Here is a 15,157-nt window from a genome sequence, read left to right on the forward strand (position 1 = left end):
TAAAAAATGAAATACTGCCATTTGCAACAACATGGATGGACCTAGAGATTGTCATACCGAGTGAAGTAAATCAGACAGAGAAAGACAAATATCATATGATATTGCTTATATGTGGAATCAGAAAAAATGGTACAGATGAACTTATCTATAAAACAGAAATAGAATTACAGATGTAGAAAATAAATTTATGATTACCAGGTGGTAAGGGGGAGAGGGATAAATTGGGAGTTTGGGATTGACATATACACACTACTACATATAAAATACATAACTAATAAGGACCTACTGTATAGCACAGGGAACTCTACTCAATACTCTGTAATGGCCTATATGGGAAAAGAAGTTAAAAAAGAGTGGATATATGTATGTGTATAACTTATGCACTTTGCTGTACACCTGAAACTAACACAACATTGTAAATCAGTTATACTCCAATAAATTTTTTTTAAAAAGCTAGTTTAAGTTTGTTGGTTTAATTAATATGGTTGTGTCTTTAGCGTTATCAACATTAAGTATAATACTCTTAGCTGACCAAGTTTTAATGTAAAATTTGTTAGCAAGAAATATAACTAGGTATGATAAAAGTTTCATAAGTAAATTAAATGTAAATGGGATGATAGTTTTCAGGTGAACTCTTTAAGAGCACTTTTTTGGTCTATCTACTTTAAAATAGCTTTGCCAAATCATTTGATAACTTGAAAAAAAAACTTGTTTTAAGTGTTTTAGAAACTAGGTAAATTCTTGGAAAAATAATACATCCTGGTATAATGTTATCAGTCATAAATCTAGTTACTTTCTTAAACTGTTGTGTGTCACAAAAATAACCAAATTTTCTTGTCAGTTCCATTATAACAAACTCAGATCTTAAATATTGAATATTTTTAAGTCTGTTTTCATTTACAGAGAGTTATTGCTTACATTGCTGCTTTTACAAACATATTTCATCTTCAGAGAGGTTCATAGAAAGGACTCTGATACTTCCTCTAGAGTACAGTTTTCTGATAAACTTTCAGATTATATCATTGAACTGGATGAGAATTTATAGAACTCGAATGGAGAATCTGATGGCTTCATAAAACTGCTAAAAAAAGATCAAAATCAATAATTAAATTCATGGGGATGAATGAACTGATGAGGATGATGATAATTTGTATGACTTTTGGTTTAAATATTGCCTATTTTTTAATGTTTTGTTCTTCCAGATTTAAGGAACCCTATTCTGTCAAGGCATCTATGATTTACAGCAATTTGATATTGCAAAGCATTGTAAATAAAGATGAAACATTTATCTTTTTCTCTCCATCTGAACTCTCCAGGACTCAGAAGTTCTTAATGACTATTCTTATTTTCATGGCAATTTAGTCACTTACATAAATTCAAAATAATCTGTTCCCTTTAGCATAGGATACAATTTGAAAAACATTGATTTATTACCAAGTCTTTGTTTGGAATGTCATATTTAAGACTATGCATAAACTCAGGTATTAGCAGATGGTTTTAAAGTACTAAGATTGACTTTATGGAGCCAAAAATTCCCTTGGAAAAGCAGTCTGGTACTTTGCTTACAGGGTTCCCAGCTGTCTAATCAGGTGAGTAAGGAAGGTTACTTCCTGGCAATTGCAGGAAGCTCAAGATAATTTGGGGATCTCAAGAAGGGAGGGATTCACCTAAATTTGTAGGAATTGCAGGCATAGTTGGATGGCAAGTATATGGCTTGGCTTTCCTGGACTTGAGATGACTTTAAAAGTTCAATCTGAGATTCCTAATGAAAAGTTCCAGGAAAGCAGATTTAAAAGAGCTTATGTGATCAGTTGCTATTTTTTATACTTATATAAATAATCAGGACAAGTTTATTGATACCAGACTTATTTTAAGAAAAAATTAATCTTAATTTGGCAATATTTGGTTGAATGAGGGTGATTTTAGAGAGAAAAATTATGTTTCAGTAATGTACCTTTGTATATAATAGATTCTAGTGCTGTTAACTGTCTTTGATGTTTTGGTATTTACCTGTAAACTGAACTAGATTCTGAATTCTTCTAGTTTTCTCTGATAGCTCTGACTCTCCAAACTACTGTTCCCAGTTTTTTCCTCTTTTTCCTTGGAATCATTGAGAAATAAAACTGCACTTGTTCTGAAGCCAGGTAAGCTAAAATTGTACAACTTGATATAATCCTCAGGGAAATCACCATAATAGCTCATGTATAGACAATCTTTGTGTCTGTTGCTGTATGAGTCACTCAGAAAGTTGACCTAAACACGTGATGTTATCATCAGAGACATTTCAAACTGCGAGAAGAGGCTTTAACCTTGACATCTAGAAATCTTTTTCAGCTGGCTCCCCCCAGGACTTGGTACCTTATTTTAATCAAGATTGCAGCTAGTCATACTAACCATTTTTCTAATTTGTCCTCTGTTTGTTGTTTTTAAACTCCTTATGTTTTATATCTCCCATTGTTTTACTGCGACAGCCTCCAAAGGAATGGTGATAGCTTGACATCTGGAGGTGACTGATCACTCCTATAAGATTCCTCCTAATGAAGATCCATGAATTTCTCCTATATTGAGTGCTGCCTAAGACTCAGTTCCTAGATGGCTTCTTGTCACTCAAATGTGTCCATAAGCTCTCTAAAAGCACATCTCCTGCACAATTACCTCTCTTCCTCCTCCACGGGACATGATTCTCTTGGAGTAGGTCTTCCCAGCACCAAAGAAGTCAGTGCTGATGCCAAGTAGATAAATGGTTGATCACCAGTGCTTTCCCCCAAAAGATCTCGAACATAAGGGGGAAATGTGAACGGAAAGTCAAGAATTAAGAATTGTGTCTTATGCACGTCTCAGCTCAAATGGATTCTGAACTTCGACCAATTATTTTCTTAACATTGACATACAGAACATCTGCCCTGTCTTCAGACTCAAGATACATATCAGACCCTCACCCTAAAATAATTTGTGACTACCTATCTACTTACTGCAACCTTACTCTTTTTTTTATATAACTTTTGTTGAGATACAGTTAACATACAATAAACTGTATATATTTAGAGTGTACAATTTGGTATCCCAATCTCCCAATTCATTCCCCCCCCAACCCTCCCCGCTTTCCCCCCTTGGTGTTGGAAACTTACTCTTAAAAAATCACAACAGCCTATCTCTTAAGGACAATTACTTCCTTTTCTTGTGTCAGAGTCAATCATAATTCTTGCCAGATAACGTTAATGGCCTCATGGGTTTTGTCTTTATAAGCTCCTGACTCTTTTCTTCCTTGGAACACTCTTTTGGTTATACCTGAATCAATATCTTCCAAACGGCAATTCCTAAGACTCTAAAAAAAAAAAAAAAAAAACTCTTGTTGCAGGCTTCTTTGTTTTCATAGTCAACACAGTCTGCTCCTCTTCACCTGTTTAGGCTATATGGCTGTGCCCCGTCAGCCTGCAAGGTGTATATGAGTCACTTGGGGAGATTATCAAGATACAGATTCTGTGTTAGTGGGTCTGGAGTGGGTCCCAAGAGTTTCCTTTCGACAAGCTCTCTGCTGTTGGTCTCTAGACCATATTTTGAATATAGCAAGGATGTCAAAGCTCTATTCCTTACGGGCAAGGGTATCTCTTACGATACCAGTATGCCATTAGTTTCTTTTTTTTTTTTTTTTCCTTTTGTGTGGTTCAGTATTGCTGGACTCCCCTTGACTCAGTGGAGGGAATATTCAAAAAATATTGCTGACTCAAGAGGTAAACATGCTCCAGTGATCCTGTAGCCTCAGTGGCCTGCAGAGGGATGACCTGGAGGGGACCACTTCAAAAAGAGCAGCTATTGGATTTGGCAACCGTACCAACTGATATTATCTTTGCTTACATTCTGTGTAATTTCCTCATGTTCTGATCAGGCCACTGTGACATGACCATCCTTGCATGATCGGTGCTGTGGAATTGGAAAAAAAAAAAAAAAGAAAGCCTGTATGAATACTTTGGATAAAGCAGACCAATGAAGACTCTAAGAGCTCAGAGAAGAGGCTGAGAAGCGGCCAGAGATGGGGTGTATGTGGTTCTGGATTATTAGTCTGGAACTCCAGGTGACAGGTGGCACCCAGGATATTTCAGAACTATACAAGCGCCCTCAGAGTTACTTGGAAAAAGTAGAAAAATTTTCTGCCTTCACACTGACTAGAGGTTCAGGCAAAGTCATTTCAGTCTTAAGGGAAATGATGGTTCTCCTTAGGCCAGAGAATTTGGGAACACTTCGTGAAAATGTTGCAACAATGTTCTCAGTGGCACCTAACATCCATTCTCATTTTCTCTCTAGGTAATAACCCCCTCCCCAATTTTTAGCTAGGACATGGCACCAAATGTAGAATATTAGCTGCACCGAACAGCCTTCTTTGCAACTAGGTGTGACCATATAACCAAACTCTGGCTCGTGGAACAGAAGTGGAAATAACATAGACAACATTTAGAACATTTCATTGGAAGAAAAGGGTGTGCTTTTCCTTTCCCTTCTTGCGCTTAACTGAAAGGTGGACACAGCAATGACCATCTGGGACATGTTAAATAAGCATGAGGAATGGCAGAGCAACAAAGTAGAAGGAGCCCAGGTCCTGACAAAGTGGGGCCACCATGTAAACCCACCGTCTGCACCTGGACCTACATGAGAGAAATAAACTGAAATCTTGTTTCAGCCACTATTTTGTTTGGAATCTGTATAGCTTAAAAATATGTAGCTATTCTGGAAATATTTGGTGCCTAAAAGGATATAAATTGTCAGGTCAGGAAGGACAGGACCAAAATCCTCTTATTCAAATCAATGCTTTGCAGTCAACAAATATTTACTAAGTACTATAACAGGGAAGAACGGTACAACACTCCCCCCCTCCAACCAAATCCAGTCCTACTAGAGCTTATATTTAGTATAATTACACTTAATATTTATGGAGACCTGAGAATGGGAAATTTTGTATCTGCATTTCAGAGGCAAGGAGATTAAGGCTGAGAGATTTACAGTACAACGTTTGAGGTCACACCTGGTGAGGAGTACTTTCTTGATTCAGGAATTCAGGCTAAAGCCATACCCTCACCACTAAGACAGTGGTTTCCAAACTGTGCTGGGGGAGCCCCCAGGGGTCACAGAGGTCTGTCAAGGGTTGTCATAGAGGGAGGGTTGTGGCTCTGAGGGGTAAAAGGGGAGGATTCTCCCATGAGCCCTAGAAAGGCCTGGGATTAGCTCAAAGAGAAACCCAAGGAGACCTCAAGGCCAGGGATGAAGGTCAACCAGCTCTTAGGGTGAACCAATAGTGAAGGGGTGAGGACAAAGGCCCAGACACGGCAGGACCCCAAAGACAGATGGCGCCAGAGACCAGAGAACCCAGACACTTGTGGTCTCAACACTCTAGGGGCCTTCAGGCTCACACCCCCTCTCTGGCACTGCAAATCGAGCTGTAGACAGAGTGCACTACCTATTAAAAACATACCTGAGTTTGTGTTTGGAGATGCCTATCACATACACACAGGTGTACACACATACACAAATTAAAGTGACTTAGAAAAGAAACACAACATAATGTCAGCTGGGGCTGTCCCAGAGTGACACAATTCTTGGGAATATTTTCCAAAGTCCTTCTCTAAATTCTCCAGGTTTTTACAAGGTCCTCATGAGGATGTAATAAACATGGAGAAAACTAAAAAGACCAATATTCCTTAAAAAAGAACAATGATCAGGGATCTTGTTGAATCTCCCTTTTTATGTATTCTGAGTTTTCACACATTCCTTCAAGGAGTTTTCAATGAGAAAACTCTCTCAAGGGAAATGTTTTTATTTACTTATTTGCAGTTTTCGTTTAAGACACGAAAAGTTAGCGGTTTCTGTAACCAGGTTGTTCAAATAGATCTAATGAATCCTGTTACCAGGAATGGTCATCTGTCCATTTCCAGTCTGAGGACAGAACGCTGTGTTGTCCCCACAGACATTTCGCAAGCGGGGGAGGAGATCTTTGCAGGATAAATGGGCAGCAGTTCCCGTGAAAGCCCAGCATCCTGGACAGGCGGCGGCTCTGGATCCACCCCCCACATCCCACTCTCCCAGGCAGGTAATCCTTGGTGCTCCCACACGGGGGGCAGAGGGCCCCCTTCCCCAGGGTGGATCTAGGCATGGGCCTGGGGTCTGTGAACATGAGGCAGCAGGGAGGCGGGAGGACTTGTGTCCTGATGCTGGGACGGTTCTGCACCTTCTGAAGACCCGTCTCCTCTCTGGGTCTCGGTTTTCATCGTGCAGAGGCAGAAACATGGCATGAAGCCTTCTGGGGTCGTTTCTGCTTTTGAATCTTTGGGATTCCGATTTGAGCCAGCTCTGCACCCCATACAGCTGTGCATCCAACATTAGGGTGAGAACTCCCCCTCGGACCGTGAGGTGTGTTCCCTTGCCTGGCCCAGAGCTCTGCTCTCAGAGCCCAGTGTGGATGGCATTCGTGTACTGGTTCCCTCTGGGAAGAGGCTGCAGGGTCTCCAGGGAGGTTTCCTGGGCTCCACTGTCTTTCCAGGGCCCATGGCCAAGCAGACAGGAGGGTGCATCCATCCAGCAATGGCAAAAACAGGCTGCTCAGAAACAGAGCCAGTCCTCCAACCTGGCCTCATAGACAGGTGCTATTTCTCCAGGAATAATTTTGGAGGAAAATGTTTAGCTCTTTTCTAAAGAAATGAAATGGTTGCATCAGCCCTGAGTAAACAAACATCTGGGCCAAATGATTGCCTCTTTCCCTGGGCTTGTTCGAAGGCCTTTCCATTGGCTTCTGAAACTCCACTCAGCTGCCTCCCCTCCCTCCCTTCTCTCCTCTCCCCCTGCTCCCCCTCCTCTGCCTCTTTTCTCTCTCTCCTCCTCTTTCCTCCCCTCCCCTCACCAGGACACCCAGAAGCCCTTTCTCCTCTGAACTCTGAGGAGTGGGGGCAGAGGCTAAAGGTAAACAATGCTGTTTGCTGAGGTCACCAGCTTTGACCTCAGCCTCTCTTGGGCTTTCATGCAGTAGCTCTGTCCCCTGTCCCCAGGGACCACAGTTTGGCTTGAGCCTCAGAGAGGGGGTGGCATGTGGAGGAAGTGACACCTCTGAGACTCCTCTTATGACCCCAGCACCTTCATACTCCCCTGAGCCATACCACATGTTGGACAGAGATGGGAATTGAGGCTCAGAGAGGCTCAGTCACCTACTCGTTGCCACACAGCACTCACACGTGGCCACAAGGAAATCCTGGTGCAGGGCTCGGAGACGGAGCCTACCCTGCTTGCAAGGTGGAGTCCTTGCCAAGTTTTTGGTAGTAATGCGCACCTGGAGTCCACCTGGCATGGGCTGAAAAGACCAGTCTACCCTCCTTTGCTATTTGCACAAATATTATCAGGGCCACCTAGGCTCCAGCACTGCTCCTGCTGCCTGTGGTGGCCTCTCTCAATGAACCCTCACTGCAACCAGGCACCTCGATGGGAGTGACCCCAAAGGTTACACACTTGTCATTAAGAGGCCGGGAGAAGTGCTGTGGCTTCTGACTCAGTCCAAGGCTCCTTCCTGGGGAGTAGACAGGGGACATAACAGAGAAGGAGCCCCCGCTTCCTAGTCCCCTCTAACGGTGTCTGCTCCCCCAGCAGAACGGGGGATTGGCCCTCATTGGACAGCACCTCACACCCATCACCAGCTTCCCCTCCTCGGAGCCAGGCAACCCAGCCTTCTCACCCTCGCTCTCCACTTGTTTGTTGTGTGATCTTGGAAAAGCCCCTTCCCCTCTCTGTGCCCAGTTTCTCCATTGGAGAAATTGGTAACTGTTATAGCACTTGCTTCAAAGGGTGAGAGGGAGCTCAGAGCCTCCTCATGTATGTTGAGAGCCACGTGTTTACCTACCCTGGGAGGTCACAAAGCAGCAGAGGCAGAGAGAACAGAGGCCATGTGGGGACAGTGTGTGGTGGTTGGGATATCATGTGACATGCGGAGACCTAAAGGAGTTTTGCTTTTCAGAGATGAGGGCAGAGAGAATGTCCCCCCTGCTGGCTCTGGGGCTCCTGGTGGCTGGGCTCTGCTCCAGTGTCCACTGCCTCCCAGAGGATGGGACACAGGAGAAACAGTGCAAAGTGGTGCCTGTGGACGACCACACATTAGCCTCCAGCAACACTGACTTTGCCTTCAGCCTCTACAAGCAGTTGGCTTTGAAGACCCCCAATAAGAATGTCTTCTTCTCCCCACTGAGCATCTCCATGGCCTTGGCCTTCCTGTCCCTGGGGGCCCGCGGATCCACCCTGACGGAGATCCTGGAAGGCCTCAAGTTCAACCTCACAGAGACCCCCGAGACAAAAATCCACCAGGGCTTCCAGCACTTCCTGCGGACGCTCAGCCAACCCAGCAACAAGCTGCAGCTGAGCATGGGCAATGCCATGTTCGTCCAGGAGGATCTAAAGCTGCTGGAAAAGTTCATAGAAGATGCTCGGACGCTGTACGCCTCCGAGGCCTTCTCCACCAACTTCCAGGATCCCGACGCTGCCAAGAAGTTCATCAATGATTATGTGAAGAATAAAACCCAGGGGAAAATTGTGGAGTTGTTTAAACACCTTTCCTCAGACACAGTGATGGTCCTGGTGAATTACATCTACTTTAAAGGTGGGTGCTCTGTTTGGATTCAGAAGGAAACACTTTCGTTTTGTGTCTTCAGGGCTATTTCTGTCCTGCCTCTGCCAAATGTGTGGTTAGGTGAAACATTACAGAGGGGGCTGCCCTTGGCTGAGGGGGTCTTGGGCACCAAGACCCTGCCCTGACCATGGGCTTTGTCTATTTTCGAGTTTTCCAAATCACGGTTGTCATTGCAGGACATGAGTGCAGAGGGGGCCACTAACGCTTTGTCTGAGGCAGAGGAGACTTTTTATTCTGACTTCAACTTGCCCGGCTGCCAGAAAGAAGGAGCTGTGCTCTCAGCTCACTCTGGGTGGCCGGGAACTCCAGCTTCCTCACTGTGCAGATGCTTTTGGACCCGCTTAGGAAGGCCGCATCCATGTGCAGTGCGGGCAGTGTCTGACCTGGGCTCTGTCTAAGGGGACTTGGGCTTTGGTTGTCGAGGTGAGGCTGGTGGCCGTCTTCACGGTGTGACAGCCTCTGAGCAGCCTGGCCAACCCCAGGTTCTTCGCGTGTGCTCTTCTGTGACTGTGAGGGCGGAATTGGGAAGGCCACCATCTGAGGCAAGCCTCAGGGAAGGACAACATCCAGGACAGACTCCTTCCCAGGCTCTAGTTGGACCAGCGCCCAGTCCCATGGAGAGAAACTCAACATTGCGGTTCTCAGCCCAGAAGTTCATAAGGACCAGAATGAAGGTGGAAAGCCTTCACATCTGGAATCAGCAGTGCAAAGAGGGACACAGAATAGATAAGGACACAGAAAATGAGCATTGAGTCAGGGGGTGGTCAGGTGCCTAAGAGACACTAGCTGTGGGGACATCTGTTCGCTCTGTGCTAGGAGCTCCTGGCTGAGCCCAGGGTAGCCCTCCTGGGTCTGTGTTTTTCTCTGTAAATGAGGGCAGAGAATCCCAGTTCTCTGGAAAACGAATGCAGGACTGTTCTGCCACGTTTGTTCTCCAAGTATCCTGTGCTTTTCTCTCCTACCACCCTGCCCTGTCCTGGGATTTTCACCACCAAAATCTGCATCCCAGGGTCACCCCAGCCAGCCCAGCTTTCCCTCTGCTCCTGCCTCTAATGCTGGGGACACAGGCAGGGGTGGAAAATAAAGAAGGAAGTGGGGAGATACACAGTCCATGAAGCCCAGGGCTCTAGTCTCCCCTAGAAGCTCCCCCATGGTGAGTCCTCCCTCCTCCTGGGGGGACACCCCAGACATCTTCTGTGTTGACCCCTCTCTTCCTTTGTGGTCTCCATGTGGCTGCTGCTTCAGTCCGGCTCACAAGGCGTCAGGGACGTGTGTCCTCCCAGCAAAGCCAACAACTAACCACTGGTCACCTACACTGTTCCCTTTACGGACCAGGAGGTCCCATCTCCCCAGGCCCAGCCTCACCCCTGTCTCTCGCTTGCCCTCCACATTCCTGTTGGTTTCTCATGTGGCACAGTTTACCAGGTCTCTTTCCTGGCCCTTTTCTCAATCCAGACCTGGGGACTCACCCCAGTCCCCCAAGGCTCACCTGCCTGCCCATGTGTAGGTGCCAACCTAGCGGGGCCACCCCTAGAGGCACAGGGTGGTGGGCTGGGCTGCTGGTGTGGGGAAGGTCTCTGTTGTTTGGGGACCAGGGCAGAGGAGGGAGCAGCCTGCTGCCCTTGCACCACTGACCCCTCACCTGTCCCTCTGCCTCCAGCCCAGTGGAAGACCCTCTTTGACCCCCAGCATACGAAGCAGGCAGAGTTCCACGTGAGTGAGAACGAGACGGTGGAGGTGCCCACGATGAGCATTGGGGGCCTGAAGACGCCTTACTTCCGGGACGAGCAGCTGGGCTGCACGGTGGTGGAGCTCCTGTACAGCAGCAACGACAGCGCGCTCTTCATCCTCCCTGACGAGGGCAGAATGCAGGACCTGGAAGCCAAGCTGCACCCAGAGACGCTGAGGAGGTGGAGAGACTCACTGCAGCCCAGGTGAGTGTCCCCAGGACCCAGCACTGTGGGCCACCTGCCTTCTGGGCCCTTCCCCCTCCTCCTGGACTCCCAACCCCCGGCAACAGGGCCTCAGTCATGTCCAGGGGCGGGGGCAGTGGTGGGAGAGCCCGTCCAGGGATGACTTTGCCCTTGGCTGCCTGCGTGGCTCTGGGCCTGAATGGTTCGTTCTCTAAGATGATGACATGGGAGGGGGCAGGGCTGCGGGCTCCTCTGACACAAAGATGCGCTGAGTCCAGAGGACCCTCACACAACCCCCAGCACCCACGCTGCTCTCCCCGTGGCTCTGCCTCTTGAAGGAGGTGGGGGAGATTGAACTGGGGTCAGCTGAGGGCTCAGGAGAGACAGGCCCGGAGTCAGCTTGGCAGCGTCCTTTCCATTACACTCACTCATTGATTCACTCCTGCATCTGGCACTGGTTGAATTAATTAATTCAGATCATGCTATGTCCCAGGGACTAATTTAGACCCTGAGGGTAGGTCAGCAAATAAAACAGTAAATTCCCTGTTCTCAGGGCACTTACTTTGTGATTAAGCGAGAGAGACAAAAAATAAATACAATAAATTCTTCGGTTGATAGAGAGGTGAGAAATGGGGACGTGTGTAAGAATAAAGAAAAATATGAAAATTGTAGCGAGAAGTAGTTTGTGACTGTAAGTAGAGCGGCCATTAGGTCATGTTTGAGGTGAGGGCTTGAGCCATGTGGATGTGCTGGGAAAAGCATTCTTGGCCGAGGGAACAGCCAGTGCAAAGCCTCTAAGGCAGGAGCAAGCCTGGTGTGACTGGGGATTAGTGAGGCCAGAGCAGCAGAGCAGAAGGAGTGAGAGGGAAAGCTGGGAGAGGTCAGGGCCCCTGGGGAGATTCAGGTCCCTTGGGGCCTTGCAGACCCCTTGACACACCCCCCGTCCAAGGGAAATGGAGAGTCATCACAAGGTTTTGGCCAGAGAGTGAGTGACCTGAGTAATATTTTCAAAGGATCGCCCAGGTTGTCCAGTGGAGACAGACCACAGAGGCCAAGCATGGAGGCAGGGAGGCCTGCCAGGAGCCCAGTGCACTCATCCATGGGGAGCCACTGGGAGTGGACCAGGAGGATCCAGCATGTGTGGGAAGGGGTTGGCTTCTGGATAAACTGAGGGCAGACACACAGGCCAGGATGTGGAATTCAGGAGACCAGTAAGGAGGCTGACAGCAGAGGGAGAGGTAGTGCTGGGGGCAGTGTCTACAGGGGGCGTATAGGGAGGGTGTGTGGGCAGCTGTGCAGGGAGCAGAGGAGCCCCAGACCCAGAGTCCCACTCCCAGGCTCCCACTCCCCCGGCCACTCCCTGTGCTTCTCTGGGGCTCAGCTCCCTACTGAAAGGGGAGGGGTGTCCTTGACCTATTGTCCTAAGTAGGAGGTTCTATAGATCCAAGGGGGGAATGGGTGTGAAAGGTACTTTATAAACTGCAAAGGATGAGACCCCCTACCTACACGTGACCTTGAGGCTGTAGCCCCTTCCCCAACCCCTGTCCAGGGGACTGGCTGCCTAGCCTCAGGGATGCCTGATTCTCAGCCCCTCCTCACTGCAGTTTCAGGAGACTCTAGGATATGGGGACCCACCCTCCCCCTGCATGTACTCCCTTCCCAGTCTTTTCTTTCCTCTAACACCAAAGAACTACTACAGGGCAGGGTCTCAATGAATAGTTCTAAATGGACACAATATTCATCAAATAACTTGATTTACAAATAACTGAAGGAACATGCACCTACACATTCCTGGTCCATGGAGGATGCTTGGTAAGAATTTGTGGAACAAATGCAAAATGGAGGGTGGGAGGATTTAGGAAGGAAGGAAGGGTGGAAGGATGGAAGGAATGACAATGGGGAGGAGTAGTTACCTCCAATGGAGCCTAAGTTTAATGGGAGCCACAGCCGCTTCATATTTGGCATCTGTAAAGACCATGCACTGTGACCAGAGTCTTAAGGGAAATGTAGACAAAGAGAGAGGGACGCCTGGGGGCGTTGCTCCAAGAACACGCTGCCCGCTCTGCTCAGAAACAGAAGCAGAAGCAGAAGCAGTCCTGCCCTCAGGGAGCTCACTGCGGAGGCAAGATGGGGACCTTCAACTGGCTGGTTCAGGTCCCCAGGGCTCTTGAGTGCGGCCCCCAGCCCTCCACATCCCGCCCAAACCCCTGTCCGACCCTCACCTTGCTTCCCTCTTTCCTGCAAGCACATCCACCCACCTCCTGATTCTCTTCCCTCAGCCAGCTTAGTCCTCTCCTTGGGACTCAGGCTGGATGCCACCTCCTGCAGGAAGCCTTCCTGGTGCCCATGGAGTAGCCCCCCAGCACAGTCTCCCAGCAGCTGTGGAATCCCTGTTGGAGGGGGGGGCTTTGCCGTGTCCTGCAGGCTTGCAAGGGCCAGGCGTGGGCACTGCCACAGCCCCCGTCCTGGTGTGCTGCCTGGCATGTTAGACTCCTGCAGGCGGGAATGGATATTTAACAAATCAAGGAGAGTTAGCCTGAGGGGTCTAGAAACTGAGGAAAGGGGTACTAATCGAGGGAGAAGGGGGTGGTTGGGAAGCAATCCTGGGAAGATGCTGTGAGGTGGGGAAAGGTGAGCATCTTTTCAAGCACGTGTTCAAATTTCTGTTTCTCATTTCCTAGTCAGATACATGAACTCTACCTGCCGAAATTCTCCATCTCCAGCTACTATGAGCTGAAAGACATACTTTCCCAGCTGGGCATCAGGAAAATCTTCATCCCTGGGGCTGACCTGTCTGGAATCACAGGGACAGACAGCCTGCTGGTTTCCCAGGTGAGTCTTTAGACATTGGACAATTCAGCTTCCATCTTAGAGAATGAAAGATGGAGGCCAGGCAGAGGTCAGGTCATGTTGAATTTGCAAAATAACTGCATTTCTTATAACTCACTCACCCTCCCTGGGACTCCCCAAGCCCAGGAGAGCTAGGTTACAATCATGTCGGGGTCAGGTCCCCACCTTCCCTGAAATACAATGTGACACAGAAATCTGTCATTGGGAAGGACCTGGGGTGGAATCAGCAGCGGACCCCATGCCAAGCTCCATCGTTCACGTCCTATAGAGCCAATAATCAAACTCCTGCATCCCTCCAGCATTTCATCTCTAAGAGGAGCATGGCTCATGGACAATGGGTACCAACCAGGCAAGAGGTACAGGGATTAACTATGGCTACGGGGCCATCTGGATGAAAATACACTAAGAGCACGAGAGAGGAACACCAGGGCCACTGGTCCTGTGATCCTACAAGCAGAGAAGTCAGAGTGGATGGGGGAGGCTGGGCAGCCCTGCAGTCTCCCCTGAACCCCACCTGCCAAAGGACCTGGTAAAGGAGGCACGTGTGCCAAGGGGCCTGCAGGGTCCAAGGGTGGGAAGTCACATCCTATGCAAAGTAGCTGAGGGCTCAGGGACATTTCAGCTTCAGCAGGAGAGGAGTAGAAAGCAGTGCCCAACCATATGCTGCTTTGACGTGGGGTGGCTGTGGACGGTTGCCTGCAAGAAAAATGCCTTGTCGTGCCCCTCCCCCCTACACTAGGACGTGTTTTTGGGACAATAGAGTCTCTGAGTTAGAAGAGGGAGCCCCTGTTCTTTGCCTGTCTGACGCTGGGCGCTTCAGGCACAGCCTTTGACTTCAGTTTGCACATCAGTTCATCATGACTATGCAGTGCAGCTGACAGGTGTGTTGGGAGGACAAATGAATAGAGCAGGTTAAGAGCACAGTGACAGGCCAGCGGCAGAAGGTGGCTGGAGGTCAGTGCCCTTAGAGGCGCTCAGGCAGCTGCTCACCTCCCGCTCCCCTCGTCTCTGGTGGGTAATGCTCTGGTGTCCCCACAGGTGGTCCACAGCGCTGTGCTGGATGTGGACGAGGAGGGCACGGAAGCAGCTGCTGCCACGGGAATCAGCTTGGAAAAAACGTCCATAAGGAGGATCATTGTGCGTTTCAACAGGCCCTTCCTGATTTCAGTAATTCTCAAAAAGAGCCAGAGCATCATCTTTTTGGGCAAAGTCACCAACCCCAGGGAAGAGTAGAGATCCCCTCTGAGGGGCAGTTCTGTTCACCAAGGAGTTGGCTGCCCAGGTCCCTGGGTGCAGCCTGGCCCCTGTGTACCGAGGAGCCACCTTTCCTGATGCTACCTTCTCAGCCTTAGGAGGTGACAGTGACCCTGCTGGGGGCTGCACATGCACAGGGAGTCTGTGCCCTGCTCACCAGGAGGCTCAAAGCCTCCAACAGCAATAAAGCACCTTGGAGTCGACTCTTTTCTGTGTGTCTCTGCCCTGATCTGCCTGATTCCATGCTCTTGCCCCTGCCTGGGCCCCGAGGCCAAGCCCCGCCGACCTCCCACACATGCTCAGCCCACCCCAGACTCTGGGCCCCTCCGTCTCAGCCTCACCAGCCACCTTTGTGCCTATGACCAAGGTTACCGGACCTCAGGCCCAGGGCTGGGAGGAGCCCCTGCTGCCTGATGCCCACTTCCAGGGCCTCTGGTCCCAGGTCCAGGTTCACTCCTCCCTCCCCAGGGCCCAGGATGTGCCTTTG

The 15,157-nt window shown here is 48.7% G+C and overlaps 1 protein-coding gene across 3 annotated transcripts; it reads left to right on the plus strand.

Annotated features, from left to right (window-relative positions):
* The first annotated feature begins 5,981 nt into the window (after positions 1–5,981).
* Positions 5,982–14,868, plus strand: LOC130852694 (serpin A3-6-like). Of its 3 annotated transcripts, none has more exons than XM_057733961.1 (5): positions 5,982–6,079; positions 7,988–8,623; positions 10,314–10,587; positions 13,248–13,398; positions 14,455–14,868. In XM_057733961.1, the coding sequence occupies exons 1-5, from the start codon at positions 5,995–5,997 to the stop codon at positions 14,647–14,649; spliced, it is 1,341 nt and encodes a 446-aa protein (XP_057589944.1). In that variant the 5' UTR covers positions 5,982–5,994; the 3' UTR covers positions 14,650–14,868. The 3 variants fall into 3 exon arrangements, with proteins under 3 accessions (XP_057589944.1, XP_057589945.1, XP_057589946.1); XM_057733962.1 differs by having other exon boundaries at positions 6,040–6,075; XM_057733963.1 differs by lacking the exon at positions 5,982–6,079 and adding an exon at positions 6,314–6,373.
* Positions 14,869–15,157: the final 289 nt, after the last annotated feature.

This window comes from Hippopotamus amphibius, chromosome 4 (genome assembly GCF_030028045.1).
Source record: "Hippopotamus amphibius kiboko isolate mHipAmp2 chromosome 4, mHipAmp2.hap2, whole genome shotgun sequence".
Classification (NCBI taxonomy): Eukaryota; Metazoa; Chordata; class Mammalia; order Artiodactyla; family Hippopotamidae; genus Hippopotamus; species Hippopotamus amphibius.